We start from the raw sequence: 20,106 nt of genomic DNA, 5'->3' as shown, positions 1-20,106 counted from the left end.
ACATCGATGGTTAATTTATGACAAAAAACAATCAATTTTGATAGTTCTCAGATATTTTTCTAAATAAATAGCACGTTTTCCATCTATATGTTGATCATGTCATTCTCACGTTACATTAATAATACCAACAAGAAACCTCATAAAAAAAGAAGTAATAATTCATGCTCTGTTTGCTAAGGCTCTAACAACAAAAGTAGAAAACCTTAAATGCGATTCGTTATTATGCTTTTGTGAGAAGAGGCGGATATAAAGAGTCAACAACTTCTGATCTCTATTGAGGATTGATCTCAACAAACCTTAAAAGCATCAAACCACATGGGGTTAGCAGCAGAACCAGCTTCAAGTAATGATGACAAGACACCATTGTTGCTCTCTCACCCTCTCAAAAGAACAGGTTTGTTTTTGTCATATCTCCAAATCTACATGCAACAGCCGCAATAATAATTGCTGTAGAGCCAATTGCCAAGACAGTTGGCACTGCAGCAACAATATTGCGGTCGAAACGTAGAAGAATGAATGAACGAATGAATGATGAATAGGGACGGCGTGGACGGCGGTGGCGCATATAGTGACAGGAGTGATAGGATCAGGAGTGCTGTCTCTGGCATGGAGCATTGTGAATATAAGCTTATATGATTTTGGAATTGCTTATGTTATTACATCAGCTATCAGCATAAGGTGCATCATCTTAGACTTATAGACTAGTACTCCCTTGTTATATGCATGATTGCTGATATTAGTTTAGTTTGTGACTACAGAACAATCTTGGTTTCAATTTGTTACCATACCAATGAAGAAGAAGTAGCATGTGAGTTTGTAGATGCATATTATATGCTGATTTTTGGGGCTATACAAGTTGTACTTTCACAGATACCAAACTTCCATAACATTGAATGGCTTTCGGTTGTTGCTGCAATCATGTCATTTGCTTATTCTTTCATAGGAATGGCCCTTTCCATTCTGCAAATCAAAGGTATGCTCTTTAGACAGTTGCTTGATTCGTGCGGTTGCGAGCTACAATTCAACAAGCATTTAACTTTCTTACTCTACAATTTGATGCAGAAAAAGGTTATGTTGAAGGTAGCATTGAAGGAATCAGAAGCAGGAGTAGAACTGAAAAGTTATGGCTTGTTGCTCAAGCACTTGGTGACATATCATATTCCTATCCATTCTCAACAATTCTCTTGGAAATTCAGGTATATCTGTTCTGTGATCATACCAGAACTTAACTACTATAGATTCTAATATAAGTTGCTTTGATTGTTGAAGGATACTCTGAAGTCACCTCCACCGGAAAACCAAACTATGAAGAAGGCCTCCGTGATATCGGTGGCGATCACAACGTTCTTCTACTTTGGTTGTGGAGGAGCTGGATATGCAGCTTTTGGTAATGATACACCAGGAAACCTCTTAACAGGTTTTGGATCCTCCAAGTATTATTGGCTTGTTAACTTTGCCAATGTTTGTATTGTGGTTCACCTTGTTGGTGCATATCAGGTACACAAATACAACATAGTCTTAGTATATATATCAAACTTTAAATTTTAGAGTAATACTACAGATATAAGTCTTTTTATGAACCAAATTCAACTAAATTAAACAATAAGACTTAGAATAATGTTAGTCATAATTATTTTTTTGTTATGTTAGACCAACTTGGTTAAACTTAATTAACAAAAAAACTTGGATAAAAGATACATGTTTCAAATGTTCGAGATATGAAGAGTTCAAGTATTATTTAAAAGATATTAGTTTACATTTTTAGAATATTTTAATTTAATTTGATGTATTTTGATTTGTATATTTAATTACTAGATTAGACCTTATATTTATAAGCTTAGAATTTTCTATATTTTAACCTAATAAGAAGTTATAAATACCTTATAAACTAGGGTAGTCGTTGTATAGAATGATTTAGAGGTTTGAAAACCCTTTTTTGGTTTCATGATGAAACTATGGTGTGGACAATTGAGATTGAGGAGTTCCTCTCTTGTTGCGTCGGGAAATTGGATAGAAAGTTGAAGAGTCCCTTCAATTCAATTTCCAAACTATGGGGTTGACAAGTTAGGTTGAAGAGTCCCTTTTGTTGTTGCGTCAAAAAATTGGGTAGAAAGTAGACTGATTCTCTTTGTATTCAATTTCAACCTATCTTTTTTGTTTCTATTTCAATTTCAATATATCTTTTTATTCAGTTTGAATCCTTATATAGCATTATTCTAAATTTTTTATGTGGTTCTCTAATTTCATTATTGGAGTAAACTATAATAAAATAAGGTGGATTCTATGGTGTAGAAAGGAAATTGTTTTTGCATGTGTAGAAAGATAGGTGTCAAATTAGTAGTTTATGTTGATGGCTCTTGGATGGGAAATAATTAATTAGAGTACACAATTGTTGATTCATTAGACCCACAAAAAAAAAGAGAGTGTGTGACATTATATCTGTGTCATAGAGACAACTTATTAGGATTTTTTATTTTAATAAATTAAACAAATATTTTATTTATTAAAATAAATAATTTAAAAAATTATTACCATGTAGACGATATATATGTATTTATAAATATAAAAATATATTTTATAAAAATAATAAAAATATTAACAATTTAAATTAGACCAAACTCTTAAAAATAGAACATTTCAATTAATATGGAAGGTGGACGATCTTAACCGTACTACTTCTATCCACCGGCATTTTTTATTAGAATTTACACTAAATCAATTCAAATAATAACAAGGCGGGATTCGAATCTCCAACACTTGGTTAAGCAAACTAGGGAGCTAACCACTAGACCAAGTTCATTAATTAGTTAGTTAAAACCGTCTATTTCTTCTATTATTTTAAAACTGCTCATCTTTTCTATTATTTGAAACTGCTTATCTTTCTTATTATTTGAAATATTATATTTTTAAGAGTTTGATTTAATTTAAATTATTAATATTTTTTATTATTTTCAAAAATTATATTTTTATATTTACAAATACACATATCTCAGTAAGGAGATATATGAAAATTGAAAAAATACACATATCTCGATACGGATAAAATTATCTCGTTTGCAGTATAAATAAGATAAGAGATGCTGATGTATTTTTCTAATAATTTTTAAAATTATTTATTTCAGAAAATAAAATATTTATTTAATTTATTAAAATAAAAAATTCCCACATATTATTTGATTTATTGTTAATAAATATGTATATCACTAATCAAATTAGAATTAAGTCCATTAGATGAAAAAAATTTTGAAAAAAAAATATTTTTTTAATATTAACCAAAATATTTTTCATAGAATTTAAAAAAGAAAAAGATTTAGAGACTAACTTACTTTCACTCTTAAAATTATTACTATTAAAAACGAAAGAATGTATAATTTAAGTAATAGGTAATTACTATTCATTTACTGTGGTTAACAAATTTAATTTGTTTTTATAATTATATGTCCTAAATATATTATTAATTATTTTTATATTTTTAATATTTTACATGTTTTAATTTATAAATTAAATTGATATTTTACTATTATTAAAGGTATCCCATTTTTTAGAAAAAAATATTTAACTTTGAACAAAAGACTAAATTAGAACGATACAAAATGTTTTAGAACTTAGTTCAAATATTATGGACCAAAACAATATTTTTTCAATTGTAAATTGTTATTTATTTTCAAATATTTAATAATAGGGTAAAATATACTTTTGTCCTTAATGTCCTTAATGTCCTTAATGTTTTCGATTCATTCAATTACAATTGAAAAATATTTTATTTTTGTCTAAAACATTTTATATCGTTCTAATTTAGTCTTTTGTTTAAAATTAAATATTTTCTTCTAAAAAAATGGGATACCTTTAATTATAGTAAATTATCAATTCAATTTATAAATTAAAACATGTAAAATATTAAAAATATAAAAATAATTAGTAATATATTTAGGACATATAATTATAAAAACAAATTAAATTTGTTAACCACAGTAAATGAATAGTAATTACCTATTACTTAAATTATACATTCTTTCGTTTTTAATAGTAATAATTTTAAGGGTGAAAGTAAGTTAGTCTCCAAATCTTTTTCTTTTTTAAATTCTATGAAAAATATTTTGGTTAATATTAAAAAAATATTTTTTTTTCAAAATTTTTTTCATCTAATGGACTTAATTCTAATTTGATTAGTGATATACATATTTATTAACAATAAATCAAATAATACGTGGGAATTTTTTATTTTAATAAATTAAATAAATATTTTATTTTCTGAAATAAATAATTTTAAAAATTATTAAAAAAATACATCAGCATCTCTTATCTTGTTTATACTGTAAACGAGATAATTTTATCCGTATCGAGATATGTGTATTTTTTCAATTTTTATATATCTCCTTACTGTAAACGAGATATGTGTATTTGTAAATATAAAAATATATTTTTTGAAAATAATAAAAAATATTAATAATTTAAATTAAATCAAACTCTTAAAAATAGAATATTTCAAATAATAAGAAAGATAAGCAGTTTCAAATAATAAAAAAGATGGACAGTTTCAAAATAATAGAAGAAATAGGTGGTTTTAACTAACTAATTAATGAACTTGGTCTAGTGATTAGCTCACTAGTTTGCTTAAGCAAGTGTTGGGGATTCGAATCCCGCCTTGTTATTATTTGAATTGATTTAGTGTAAATTCTAATAAAAAACGCCGGTGGATGGAAGTAGTACGGTTAAGATCGTCCACCTTCCATATTAATTGAAATGTTCTATTTTTAAGAGTTTGGTCTAATTTAAATTATTAATATTTTTATTATTTTTATAAAATATATTTTTATATTTATAAATACATATATATCGTCTACAACTCTACATGATAATAATTTTTTAAATTATTTATTTTAATAAATAAAATATTTATTTAATTTATTAAAATAAAAAAACCTAATAAGTTGTCTCTATGACACAGATATAATGTCACACACTCTCTTTTTTTTTTTGTGGGTCCAATTAATCAACAATTGTGTACTCTAATTAATTCTTCTCTATCCAAGAGCCATCAACATAAACTATTAATGCATTGACACCTATCTTTCTACACATATAGAAACAATTTCCTTTCTACACCATAGAATCCACCATAATTGTATAATTTATCATATCTGCTATGATATTCTCTCTGTTTTAAAATAAGTATCTCTTTCACTTTTTTGATGCAGGTGTATAGTCAGCCATTTTTTGCCGTTGTTGAGAATTGGTTCCACTTTCAATATCTAAATAGTGAATTTGTAAATCACTCATATTTCTTGAAATCGTCATTTTTACCGAATTTTGAACTAAATTTTCTGAGGCTTTCTTTCCAAACCTGACATCAACCACGGTGATTGCATTGATGTTCCCTTACTTCAACCAGATTTTGGGAGTACTAGGAAGCTTAATCTTTTGGCCATTAACTATATATTTTCTAGTAGAAATATACTTAGGTCTGTCTAATACTGAAGCATAGAGTGCTAAGTGGATCATGCTTCGGAGTTTAAGCATTTTAGGCTTTGTTTTTGGTATGTTTACTCTCATTGGTTTCATTCAGGGAATAGTAACTCAAAAATTAAGCCGAAAATAAGTCAAGAAGTTCTGAAAAATTAGTCACTATTCACTTTCATGTATTATTTGGATATGTTCTACACAAATTTTATTATATGTTCATTACAAAAAAAAATAATATTGGACATTTTTTAATACTATTTTAAATTTATATAATACTTATATATTTGAAATCAAAATAAATAATTTTAATCTTAAAAAAGACTCTCAACTACTAAAATATTTATCCTAACAAAAATTATTGAAACTCAACACCTATTACAACAAATAAAATAAATAATACTACAAAAAATTTCAATAATTTAAAACATTATTTATATTGCTCATTTTATATTTTTTATGATTATAGAAATCAACTTCACCAACCCTAGTATTATTAGACGAAGATAATATACCAATTAAAAATTTAAAGAAAAAAAAATAAACAAATCAAATACATATTTTCAGACAAAGAATATACATACAGAGATGAAAAAAAAAATAAAAATGCATAAAGTCAACCGTTCAAAAAAAATATGTCATCCTAAGAATATATTACATGAAAAAGAAAAAAAAATTCAACAAAAACTAAAAATAAAAAAAACAATAAATACCACATAAAAAGATTAAGTTTACCAACTAAAATAAATATAAAAAAACAAATAAAAATATAACTTTATATAATTTTAATATAAAAAGTTTTTGTACTCTAAAATATTTTTGTACTCTAAAATGTTTTAGAATGTTTTAAAATAAATTAATCTTTTGTATCGAAAATTAATTGGTATTATAATGATAATTTTTTGGAACTCAATTGTTGTATAATAAAATTGATTAAAAATTTATTTATCTAATGCACACATTAAAATGTTTGTTTAAAGTGACAGAAAAATCAATTTAACAGTGAAAATGATTATAAAAAATTTATAAAATAAAAAAATATTTAAAACAAATTTTTAATTTAAAATCGTTAAACACCAATTTAAATGTTTAATATAATTTTTTAAATAAGTTATTCATCTCCGATGATTCGTAAATGCAAGGTAGGGTCTAGTTTAAATAGTTTAAATACCTTTATAGTTTATCATTTCAATAAATCAACATCAATAAAATTTGTTAATGTTTTTTACAATTTTATTATCCGTACATACTTTTTATGTACTCTTTTCGTTTTATTAGGTGAAAAAGAACAGAAAATTTGAGAGAATTAAAAGAAAAGAGAGAAATACATATTTTGGCTAAGTATTGGTGTGTCCATGCTTCCTAGGTGATAGTACAATAAGAAACGTGTGTCATGTTCAATGTGTACAAACCTTTGAGAGGTGTGAAATAGGAGACTTATTGTAAAAGCGAGTCAAGTGTTGTGGAGAAGTGCTTGTGTGAAGCTATGTTTGGAGTTGGTTCCAAAAGCCTCTACATAGCACCAATCAGGGATGTCAGTTGTGCCAACCATGAGTGCAAGGTTGCAAACAGGGTTGATAGCGGCTGCGGCCACAAACTTGTCCGGTGCCTGGCCGATCAAGTGGGTTGCCAAGAAGCCACCATGTGAGATACCCATCACTGTTATCTTGGATGGACTAGCAACTCCAAACTTGATCACTTCATCTATGGATGACAAAACATCATTCACATCCTACACTTGCACCATTCATAAAAAGATATCAAGAAAAATATAACAAACTGGCCTTCCCCCATACAAGTTTAATTTTTTAAATATATAAAGGTGAATATTTACATACAATTATTTTCGTGTAAAGTTAATAAATGAGAATTGCAAGATCATTTAACATGTTTAACTAAATTATCATTTAACAGTTTTTAACTATCAACTTTATACGAGTACGTGAGTTTCTACCGTACATAATAAATATGCAGGGCTCTACCGACCACACCAATATGCAGGGCCAAAAATCTTTAGTTTGTTAAATTTTGAATAGAGATTAGGAATGGTCCAATCTATTTCATCAAACATAAAATAATAAAAAAATTATAAAAATTTAAAATAATAAATAATATTAAAATTTTAAGAAATTTCCAAATCTAATTCTTTTTCATTTTTTTCCAAATAAGATGATTAATTTACAAATTAAATAATTTTATTTTTTTGATTGCTTATACACCATGTCTAACAAAACTGTGTTGTAGTAATATTATTTATGTAAATCTGAAAGTGTGTATAAATACTTTATTTATCAGAAAACTGTATAATAATAGTTCACCTTAAGTAGTCTTGAATGTTCATGAGAACTGAGAAGTTATTTAATTTTTTTTGTCAGAAATTTAAATTTAAAATTAGACAGATTTATTGAATTGAAAATATCATAAAAAAAAATTAAAAGAATTAAGTGGCACCTTATATGCCTCCTAAACAACCACATGTTCGAATTCCACAGGTGGAAAAAAGAATTCATGTAGTGTAGTATACTTGTAAAAGACCGAAACAAAAAACAGTTGCTATTGTTTTTTTCTTTAATTAAAACCTGCCACTTTGATGTTTTCATCTAACGCCGGGACAACGATATATAACATAAATTGACCCACAACCAACGATGAACTCAAATTGAATTACGATTTATGAGTCAATGGCTAAGTAAAAAAATCTTTCAGGCCTTTCATTTTTAGATAGTGACCCATTATTATATTTAGAGTAACACGATAAATAAATTCCTAAATATTTATACGTCAGATAAATTATTTTTGAAGACTAATCTATTTAAATTATAAATTTGTAGGAACATATTTGTTATTTCAATATTATATTTAATAAGTTCTGAATTGTGAGTTGCACAAATAAAAAATTGTAAATCCAATGGGGTGGTTGAGCACAAAGAGCTGTCTTTCTCTCAATCAACTTTAGAAAGTTTAAAATATTTTCAATACTTGATTTTAGTTTTATTTTATTTTAAATTTTATACAATATTACATAAATATTTGTGGAAGAATACATCATAAAAATTTATTTAAAATTTAATGTAAAATTTATTATTTCAATGTTTAATTTTATTTTAATTTAACAATATTACATAATAAAATTATAATATTTATTTAATAGATTTAATAGATATATAAATGACAATATTTTATTAACTTTTTTTAAAAATTAATACGATATCTTCTTACTGAATATCAATTCAAAGATTATATCTAATATAAATTTTGATTTTAAATCAGTTCAATAAAAATCAAAACTGATATCCAAAATATATCCTAATAAAATTACTCTTAAACTTTCCTTTACATTTGGAAAATCTTTAAAACTGAGAATCTGTCTCTCACTCATTAAAGCATCTACAAATCCAATGAGAAATTAGTCGTCAGTCATCACCGTACTTAATCGTGGATACCCAATTTATGAAAAAAAGGAGGGACAATTCAAAATAGTTTCTAAACATTTACAAATTACATATATTTGTATTTTAAGAGTCAAAAACATGTAAGAAAAAAAAAATCTCCAAACACAAATAATAGGATCATATAAAAGATATTAGAAATTAAAAGCCATTTCATTTTGTGGGTAACGTAAATTAAATAAAAAACAAAATAAAAAATTGGACAAAAGGTAGTTATTTTGTCAATAAATATGACTTCGCTGTAAATTTAAAGTTTTAATTGAAAACTGTTGTAAAATAAATAAGGAAGATGTAATAATATAAAATAATTTAATATAATTAAATAGCTTTAATAATAATATTCACAATGATTATTATCTCAATATAATAAGGATGATTAATATATCTACTAAGATTATATGTTGTAGTATATGAAGATATAAGATAAAAAGAACTTTGTACGTAGAGAGAGAAAATATTTTTATATTTGTATTGTGTATATTTCCTTGTCTCAAATCATGTTTTTATAGGCATACATAGGTTTGTTTTTCAAACCACATTTATTTTGCTTCATCCTAAGGACTTGTTCATTTCAACATAGAAAATGGGTTGCCCATAAATGGACATCCATTCTTATCCTATCCTAGTCACAACACTCCTCCTTGGATGTCCATTTAGGATTATGTCTCATTAAAACCTTACTAAAGAAAAACCTAATGGGAAAAAACTTTAGTGAAGGAAAAAGAGTACAAAATCCTTTGTGATGAAAACTACCTTATTAAAAACCTTGTCAAAAAAAAAAATTTCAATGAAAAAAAAACCTGACCAAGGAAAAAAGAGTACAGTCTCCCCCTCTTGCTAACATCATTTAATGTCTCTTAATCGGCGCATCCTGATCTCATGTACCAATCTTTCAAAGGAGGATTTTGGAAGTGACGTTGAGAATAAATCTGCCAGATTGTCATTTGAGCGGATCTGTTAGATATCAAATGTCCCTTGATTTTGAAGATCACGAGTGAAGAAGAATTTGGGAGAAATATACTTTGTTCTATCGCCTTTGATGTATCCGCCTTTAAGTTGAGCAATGCATGTTGTATTATATTCAAATAGGACAGTTGGAGCTATCTTATGATCAATGAGTCCACATGATGATAGAATATATTGAATTAGGCTCCTCAGCCAAAAACACTCGCGACTAGCTTCATGGATCGCTAGTATTTCAGCATGATTAGAGGAGGTTGCTGCTATCGTCTGTTTCGTGGACCTCCATGATATAGCTGTACCACCATATGTGAATAGGTATCCTGTTTGAGATTTTCCTTTGTGTGGATCAGACAAGTATCCAGCATCTGCATAGCCAACTAGTTGTGACTTGGATCTATATGGATAAAACAATCCCATATTAACCGTTCCATGAATATATCGAAAGATTTGTTTGATTCCACTCCAATGTCTTCTGGTTGGAGAAGAACTATATCTTGCTAGTAAATTCATAGCAAATGATATATCAGGTCGTGTATTATTAGCAAGATACATTAATGCTCTAATGGCACTAAGATATGGTACTTCAAGGCCAAGAATATCTTCATTTTCTTCTTTAGGACGGAATTGATCTTTTTCCACATCCAACGATCTTACGATCATTGGGGTACTTAATGGATGTGACTTATCCATATAAAATCTTTTCAAGATCTTTTCTGTGTATGTTGTTTGATGAATAAAGATCCCATTTTTTGTATACTCGATCTGCAGGCCGAGACAAAATTTAGTCTTTCCAAGATCTTTCATCTCAAACTCTTCTTTTAGAGTTTTTATAATTGTTAGAATCTCTTCAGGAGTCCCAATGATATTTAAATCATCAACGTACACAGCAATAATAATGAATCCAGATGAAATTTTCTTTATGAAAACACAAGGGCAGATATCATCATTCTTGAATCCGTTTTTGGCCAGATACTCAGTAAGACGATTATACCACATTTGTCCATATTGCTTTAGACCATATAAAGATCTTTACAATTTGACTGAGTATAACCCTTGTGAATATTCATTGGATGGTTTAGATATCTTTAGTCCTTTAGAAACTTTCATATAGATATCCCGATCTAATGAGCCGTATAAATAGGCTGTTACCACATCCATTAAATGCATATGCAGTTTATGATATGCAGATAAACTGACCAAATAACGCAATGTTATCGCATCCACTACAGGGAAATACGTTTCTTCATAATCTATACCGGGCCTTTGTGAAAAATCTTGTGCCACAAGTCGGGCTTTATAGCGCACAACTTCATTTTTCTCATTTCGCTTTCTCACAAATACCCACCTGTATCCAACAGGTTTTACATCTTCTGGGGTACAGACTACAGGTCCAAAGACTTCACATTTTACAAGTGAGTCTAATTCAGCCTTCATGCCTTCTTCCCATTTTGGCTAATCATTCCTTTGTCGACATTCTTCGACTGATCTTGACTGAAGATCCTTACTTTCATGCATGATATTTAATGCCACATTATATGCAAATATTTCATTGACAATTATCTTATTTTGGTCCCATTTCTCTCCTGTAAAGACATAATTTATCAAGATCTCGTCATTTTCACAATTTTCAGGTACCTGAACGTCTTCTGGCATAAAGACTATATCAGAATTTTGGACAACTGCAGGTGTCTCTACTATGTCTTTTTCAACAGGAATAGTATTTAGCTCTTTTCTCTTTCGAGGGTTTTTGTCTTTGGAACCGACAGGCCTGCCACGCTTCTGGCGTGTATTTGCTTCGGTGGCAATTTGTCCAACTGGGACATCAATTCGAATTGGGGCATTTTCCGTCGGTATATAAGATTTGGTTATCCTCTTTGTATCGGAAAATGTATCAGGCAATTCATTTGCTATTCTTTGTAAATGTATAATCTTCTGAACTTCTAGTTCAGATTGCCCTGATCGAGTATCTAAATGCATCAACGATGATGCACTCCAATTAAGTTTCTTTTTAGAAAACTTATTCTCTCCCCCTAATGTTGGAAATTTTGATTCATTAAAATGATAATCCACAAACTGGGCTTTAAATACATTTCAAGTTTGTATCTCAAGAAACCTCACTATAGAGGGAGAATCATATACAACATATACCCCCAATTTTCTTTGGGGTCCCATTTTGGTGCGATTAGGTGGTGCAATGGGAATATATATCGCACACTCAAATATTCTTAAATGAAAAATATTTGGCTGCTGGCCAAAAGCTAATTGCATAGGAGAGAAATGATGGTAACTCGTTGGCCTCAATCGAATAAGTGCTGTGGCATGTAAAATAGCATGCCCCTAAGTTGGGGTTGAGAGATTTGTTCTCATAAGTAAGGGTCTAGCAATTAATTAGAGGCGTTTAATAAGTGATTCTGCTAACCCATTTTGTGTGTGAACATGAGCTATTGGATGTTCAACACTTATTCCATTAGCCATACAATAAGCATCAAAAGCTTGGGAAGTAAATTCACCAGCATTATCAAGACGAATTGTTTTGATTGGATTTTCTAAAAACTGTACTTTTAATCGAATAATTTGAGCCAGTAATCTCGCAAACGCCAGGTTGCGAGAAGATAATAAGCACACATGTGACCATCTCGAAGATGCGTCTATTATTAGGACCATAAAATATCTAAAAGATCCACATGGTGGATGAATAGGTCCACATATATCACCTTGAATCCTTTGTAGGAATTCAGGGGACTCAAATCCAATCTTTACTAGTGATGGCCTTAAAATTAACTTTACATGAAAACATGCAGCACAACAAAATTCACTAGATTTAAGAATCTTCTAGTTCTTTAGTGAATGTCCATGGGAGTTTTCAATAATTCTCCGCATCATGGTTGTTTCCGAATGACCCAATCGGTCGTGCCAAGTTATAAATTCATTTGGGCTAGTAAACTTCTGGTTTACAATGGCATGTGATTCAATTGCACTAATCTTGGTATAATACAACCCAGATGAAAGTGAGGGTAACTTTTCTAATATATCCTTTTTATTTAAATCATGAGTTGTGATACATATGTACTCATGACTTCCTTCATTCATAGTCTCAATATGATATCCATTTCGGCGAATATCTTTAAAGCTCAACAAGTTTCTTCGAGACTTGGTAGACAACAATGCATTATTTATTATGAATTTTGTTCCTCCGGAAAACAAAATTATAGCTCTTCTGGAGCCTTCAATCACATTTCCTGAGCCAATAATAGTATTAACACATTCTTCTTTTAGCACAAGATGGGTAAAATATATATCACTTTTGAGAATAGTGTGCAAACTTGCACTATCCGCAAGGTATACATCTTCATTACATATCCTTGCCATTCTCTTCAAAGACAAATAATAATAAAATGAGTAGTATACACAGTTAAATTGGATACTTGATCGGAATTATTTTTCTAAGAAATACTACAAATAAAAATAATATCATATACTAAAATTTTATTTTAAAATATGACATATTTAATGATTTCAAAATTCATAAACATTAATATTTCATTATTTATATACATCATATTTGAAACTTAAATAAAACTTAACAATAAGTTCTTTACATTATTTATTTACATGAATACTTAACAATCTCACACATTAAACTATTCCATCATTGATCAAATGACCAATATTTCCTTCAGGATCCTCAAAGAAATCAGATATATCATAATGAGTGGTGGAATTTTCAGCATCATTTGAAACGAAATTCGACTCTTTTCCCTTGTTGTCATTTTTCAAAGATGCCTGGTAAAGATCGACTAGGTGCCTTGGGGTACGGCAGGTACGTGACCAATGGCCCTTTCCACCACAACGGAAACACTTATCCTCTGTTGATTTATTATGCCCGATATTTCTTTCTTTATCCCATTTCTGGTGAGATCCGCTCTTTTGAATATAATTCCTTTTCCTTCCATAAATTTTCTTGTTATTAAAACATTGCCATTTACCTCTTCTGGGGTAATTTGCCGCATTTACTTCAGGAAATGGGGCAGCGCCAGCTAGGCACGCTTCATGATTTTTCAATAGCAACTCATTGTTGCGTTCAGCAACAAGAAGGTAAGAAATTAACTCAGAATATTTTTTAAACCTTTTTTCTCGATATTGCTGCTGTAGGAGCACATTCGAGGCATGGAAGGTTGAGAAAGTTTTCTCCAATATATCATGGTCAGTTATCTTTTCGCCACATAATTTCATTCGTGAGGTGATTCGAAACATTGCAGAATTATATTCATTTATGGATTTAAAATCTTGTAAACGTAATTGGTGCACGAAATTGTGATCACTACAACTTCGCACAACTAACCAGCAAGTGCACTGGGTCGTCCAAGTAATACCTTACGCGAGTAAGGGTCGATCCCACGGAGATTGGTGGTATGAAGCAAGCTATGTTCATCTTGTAAATCTCAGTCAGGCAGACTCAAATGGGTATAGATGATGAACGAATATAATATAAAAGATAAAGATAGTGATACTTATGTATATCATTGGTGTAAGAGCTTCAGACAAGTGTATGAAGATGCCTTCCCTTCCGTCTCTCTGCTTTCCTACTGCCTTCATCCAATCCTTCTTACTCCTTTCCATGGCAAGCTCGTGTAGGGTTTCACTGTTGTCAGCAGCTACCTCCCATCCGCGCAGTGAAAGCTAATGCACACACTCTGTCACAGTGCTGCCAATCACCGGTTTGGTTCCCTACCCTACCGGAATAGAATCACTCTTTTGCGTCTGTCACTAACGCCCAGTAGGTTACAGGTTTGAAGCACGTCACAGTCATCAATCATTGAATCCTACTCAGAATACCACAGACAAGGTTTAGACCTTCCGGATTCTCTTGAATGCCGCCATCAGGTCCTGCCTTTACCACGAAGATTCCTTTTAAAGAATCCAAGAGATATTCACTAAGCCTCAGATGCTTGTAGAACAAGAATGGTTGTCAGTCACCTTGTTCATGGGTGAGAATGGTGATGGGCGTCAATCATCACCTTCATCATGTTGAAGAACAAGTGATATCTTGGATAAAGAACAAGTGGAATTGAATGGAAGAACAATAGTAATTGCATTAACACTCGAGGTACAGCAGAGCTCCACACCTTAATCTATGGTGTGTAGAAACTCCACCGTTGAAAATACATAAGAACAAAAGTGATCATTGGTTTCGGCCCCAGAGAGGGAACCAGAAGAACCAAGATCTGATCTAAGAACTAGATGTCCAAAGATGATCAAAGGATCAAAAACAATCCAAAGATGAAAATACAATAGTAAAAGGTTCTATATATAGAAAACTAGTAGCCTAAGGTGTACAAAGGTGAGTAAATGACATAAAAATCCACTTCCGGGCCCACTTGGTGTGTGCTTGGGCTGAGCAATGAAGTAATTTTCGTGTAGAGACTCTTCTTGGCGTTTAACTCCCGTTTTAGTGCCAGTTTGGGCGTTTAACTCCCATTCTTGTGCCAGTTTGGGCGTTTAACGCTGGAAATTCTTGAGGTGACTTTGAACGCCGGTTTGGGCCATCAAATCTTGGGCAAAGTATGGACTATTATATATTGCTGGAAAGCCCAGGATGTCTACTTTCCAACGCCGTTGAGAGCGCGCCAATTGGGCTTCTGTAGCTCCAGAAAATTCACTTCGAGTGCAGGGAGGTCAGAATCCAACAGCATCTGCAGTCCTTTTGAGTCTCTGGATCAGATTTTTGCTCAGATCCCTCAATTTCAGCCAGAAAATACCTGAAATCACAGAAAAACACACAAACTCATAGTAAAGTCCAGAAAAGTGAATTTTAACTAAAAACTAATAAAAATATAATAAAAACTCAACTAAAACTACTAAAAACAATGCCAAAAAGCGTACAAATTATCCGCTCATCACAACACCAAACTTAAATTGTTGCTTGTCCCCAAGCAACTGAAAATCAAATAAGATAAAAAGAAGAGAATATACTATAGACTCCAAATTATCAATGAAACTAAGCTCCAAATTAGATGAGCGGGACTAGTAGCTTTTTGCCTCCGAACAGTTTTGGCATCTCACTTTATCCTCTGAGATTCAGAATGATTGGCTTCTTTAGGAACTTAGAATCCAGATAGTGTTATTGATTCTCCTAGTTAAGTATGATGATTCTTGAACACAGCTACTTATTGAGTCTTGGCTGTGGCCCAAAGCACTCTGTCTTCCAGTATTACCACCGGATACATACATGCCACAGACACATAATTGGGTGAACCTTTTCAGATTGTGACTCAGCTTTGCTAAAGTCCCCAATTAGAGGTGTCCAGGGTTCTTAAGCACACTCTTATTGCCTTGGATCACAACTTTATTTCTTTCTTTTTCTTTCTTTTTCTCTTTCTCCCCTTTTTTTTTCGTTTTTTTTTCTTCTCTTTTTTTTTTTTTTGTATTCACTGCTTTTTCTTGCTTCAAGAATCATTTTTATGATTTTTCAGATCCTCAATAACATGTCTCCTTTTTCATCATTCTTTCAAGAGCCAACAATTTTAACATTCATGAACCACAAATTCAAAAGACATATGCACTGTTTAAGCATACATTCAGAAAACAACAAGTATTGTCACCACATCAAACTAATTAAGCTAGTTTTAAAGATGAATTTGAAATCCTGTACTTCTTGTTTCTTTTGATTAAAAACAGTTTTCATTTAAGAAAGGTGATGGATTCATATTCATAGCTTTAAGGCATAGACACTAAGACACTAATGATCATAAGACACAAACATGGATAAACATAAAGCATAATTTTCGAAAAACAGAAGAATAAAGAACAAGGAGATTAAAGAACGGGTCCACCTTAGTGATGGCGGCTCTTTCTTCTTCTTGAAGATCCTATGGAGTGCTTGAGCTCCTCAATGTCTCTTCCTTGTCTTTGTTGCTCCTCTCTCATGATTCTTTGATCTTCTCTAATTTCATGGAGGATGATGGAGTGTTCTTGGTGCTCCACCCTTAATTGTCCCATGTTGGAACTTAATTCTCCTAGGGAGGTGTTCAGTTGCTCCCAATAGTCTTGTGGAGGAAAGTGCATCCCTTGAGGTATCTCAGGGATTTCTTGATGAGAGGGGTCTCTTGTTTGCTCCATCTTTTTCTTAGTGATGGGTTTGAGGTCATGCCTTCTCAGTTGAACCGGCTTTGGATGCCATAAATGGTTATGGAAAAATAAAAAGCACTGCTTTTACCACACCAAACTTAAAAGGTTTGCTCGTCCTCGAGCAAAAGAAGGAAGAAGAGAGTAGAAGAAGAAGAAATGGAGGAGATGGATGTGAGTGGTGAAGAGGTATTGAGGTGATTGGTGAATGGGTGAAGAAGAAGAAAGGGTGGTGGGGTTGGTGGGGATCCTGTGGGGTCCACAGATCCTTAGGTGTCAAGGAAAAGTCATCCCTGCACCAAATGGCATCAAAATCCACGTTTTGAGCCATTTCTGGCGTTAAACGCCGGGCTGATGCCCATTCCTGGCGTTTAACGCCAGGTTCTAGCCCTTTTCTGGCGTTTAACGCCAGTCTGGTGCCCCTTTCTGGCGTTAAACGCCCAGAATGGTGCCAGACTGGGCGTTAAACGCCCAACTGCTAGGCTTACTGGCGTTTGAACGCCAGCAGCATCTTCCTCCAGGGTGTGCTGTTTTTCTTCCTGTTTTTCATTCTGTTTTTGCTTTTTTCATTGTTTTTGTGACTTCTTATGATCATCAACCTACAAAAAAGATAAAATAACAAAAGAAAATAGTTAATTATAAAACATTGGGTTGCCTCCCAACAAGCGCTTCTTTAATGTCAGTGGCTTGACAGAAGGCTCTCATGGAGCCTCACAAATGATCAGAGCAATGTTGGAACCTCCCAACACCAAACTTAGAGTTTGAATGTGGGGGTTCAACACCAAACTTAGAGTTTGGTTGTGGCCTCCCAACACCAAACTTAGAGTTTGACTGTGGGGGCTCTGTTTGTCTCTGATTTGAGAGAAGCTCTTCATGCTTCTTCTCCATGGTGACAGAGGGATATCCTTGAGCCTTAAACACATAGGATTCTTCATTCACTTGAATGATCAGTTCACCTCCATCAACATCAATCACAGCCTTTGCTGTGACTAGGAAGGGTCTGCCAAGGATGATGGATTCATCCATGCACTTCCCAGGATCTTGTCTCTTTTGAGGTAATTTCTGCCTAGACAAGTCATCCATTTCTTTGGTGAGCAAGGGAGGTTCATCTTCCCAAGTCTCATTTCCAAATAACTTGTCATTTAGCTTCATGATTGCTCCAAGGTATTTAGCAACTTGCTCTTCAGTGACATACTCATCCTCTTCAGAGGAAGAATACTCATCAGAGCTCATGAAAGGCAGAAGTAAGTCCAATGGAATCTCTATGGTCTCATTTTGAGCCTCAGATTCCCATGGTTCCTCATTAGGGAACTCGGTTGAGGCTAGTGCACGTCCATTGAGGCCTTCCTCAGTGGCGTCCACTTCCTCTCTTCCCTCTCCATATTCGGCCATGTTTATGGCTTTGCACTCTCCTTTTGGATTTTCTTCTGTATTACTTGGGAGAGTACTAGGAGGGAGTTCAGTAACTTTCTTACTCAGCTGACCCACTTGTCCTTCCAAATTCCTAATGGAGGACCTTGTTTCATTCATGAAACTTTGAGTGGTCTTTATTAGATCAGAGACCATTGTTGCTAAGTCAGAAGTACTCTGCTTAGAACTCTCTGTCTGTTGCTGAGAAGATGATGGAAAAGGTTTGCCATTGCTAAACCTATTTTTTCCACCATTATTGTTATTGAAACCTTGTTGAGGTCTCTCTTGATTCTTCCATGAGAAATTTGGGTGATTTCTCCATGAAGAATTATAGGTGTTTCTATAGGGTTCTCCTAGGTAATTCACCTCTTCCATTGAAGGGTTCTCAGGATCATAAGCTTCTTCCTTAGATGAAGCCTCCTTAGTACTGCTTGGTGCATTTTGCATTCCAGACAGACTTTGAGAAATCAAATTGACTTGTTGAGTCAATATCTTGTTCTGAGCCAGTATGGCATTCAGAGCATCAATCTCAAGAACTCCTTTCTTCTGACTTGTCCCATTGTTCACAGGATTCCTTTCAGAAGTGTACATGAATTGGTTATTTGCAACCATTTCAATTAGCTCTTGAGCCTCTGTAGGCGTCTTCTTCAGATGAAGAGATCCTCCAGCAGAGCTATCCAAGGACATCTTAGATAGTTCAGAGAGACCATCATAGAAAATACCTATGATGCTCCATTCAGAAAGCATGTCTGAGGGACATTTTCTGATTAATTGTTTGTATCTTTCCCAAGCTTCATAGAGGGATTCTCCATCCTTCTGTCTGAAGGTTTGGACTTCCACTCTAAGCTTACTCAATTTTTGAGGTGGAAAGAACTTTGCCAAGAAGGCATTGACTAGCTTTTTCCAAGAGTCCAGGCTTTCTTTGGGTTGTGAGTCCAACCATGTCCTAGCTCTGTCTCTTACAGCAAAAGGGAATAGCATAAGTCTATAGACCTCAGGGTCTACCCCATTAGTCTTGACTGTGTCACAGATTTGCAAGAATTCAGCTAAAAACTGATGAGGATCTTCCATTGGAAGTCCATGGAACTTGCAATTCTGTTGCATTAGAGAAACTAATTGAGGCTTAAGCTCAAAGTTGTTTGCTCTAATGGCAGGGATAGAGATGCTTCTCCCATAGAAATTGGGAGTAGGTGCAGTAAAGTCACCCAGCACCTTCCTTGCATTGTTGGCATTGTTGTTGTTTTCGGCTGCCATGGGTTCTTCTTTGTTGAAGAATTCGGTCAGGTCCTCAACAGAGAGTTGAGTCTTAGCTTCTCTTAGCTTTCGCTTCAAGGTCCTTTCAGGTTCAGGGTCAGCTTCAACAAGAATGCCTTTGTCTTTGTTCCTGCTCATATGAAAGAGAAGAGAACAAGAAAATATGGAATCCTCTATGTCACAGTATAGAGATTCCTTGAGATGTCAGAGGAAGAAGAGAAATAGAAGACAGAAGTAGAAAATTCGAACTTATCAAAGAAGATGGAGTTCGAATTTTGCATTAAGGGATAGTGTTGGTCCATAAACAGAAGGATGTGAGAAGAAGGGAAGTAATTTTCGAAAATTAAGTGAAAAATTTTGAAAACATTTTTGAAAAACATCATTTAATTTTCGAAAATGAAAATAGAAAAGAAATCAAGTGATTTTTGAAAAAGATTTTGAGATT

The 20,106-nt window shown here is 32.3% G+C and overlaps 1 protein-coding gene and 1 non-coding gene across 2 annotated transcripts; both read left to right on the top strand.

Annotated features, from left to right (window-relative positions):
• The first annotated feature begins 75 nt into the window (after nt 1-75).
• LOC130970480 (probable amino acid permease 7) lies at nt 76-5,537 on the top strand. Its single transcript, XM_057896577.1, has 6 exons — nt 76-394; nt 540-678; nt 759-973; nt 1,063-1,196; nt 1,270-1,497; nt 5,199-5,537. Exons 1-6 carry the CDS (start codon nt 316-318, stop codon nt 5,346-5,348), a joined length of 945 nt encoding a protein of 314 aa, XP_057752560.1. The 5' UTR covers nt 76-315; the 3' UTR covers nt 5,349-5,537.
• A 13,611-nt stretch (nt 5,538-19,148) lies between these two features.
• Nucleotides 19,149-19,256, top strand: LOC130971311 (small nucleolar RNA R71). The gene has a single exon (XR_009082536.1). It is a non-coding gene; the product is annotated as a small nucleolar RNA R71 (small nucleolar RNA).
• The last annotated feature ends 850 nt before the right edge of the window (nt 19,257-20,106 follow it).

The sequence above is a fragment of the Arachis stenosperma genome, chromosome 3, assembly GCF_014773155.1.
Source record: "Arachis stenosperma cultivar V10309 chromosome 3, arast.V10309.gnm1.PFL2, whole genome shotgun sequence".
Taxonomy (NCBI): Eukaryota; Viridiplantae; Streptophyta; class Magnoliopsida; order Fabales; family Fabaceae; genus Arachis; species Arachis stenosperma.
This window is presented reverse-complemented; position numbering and strand designations above follow the sequence as displayed.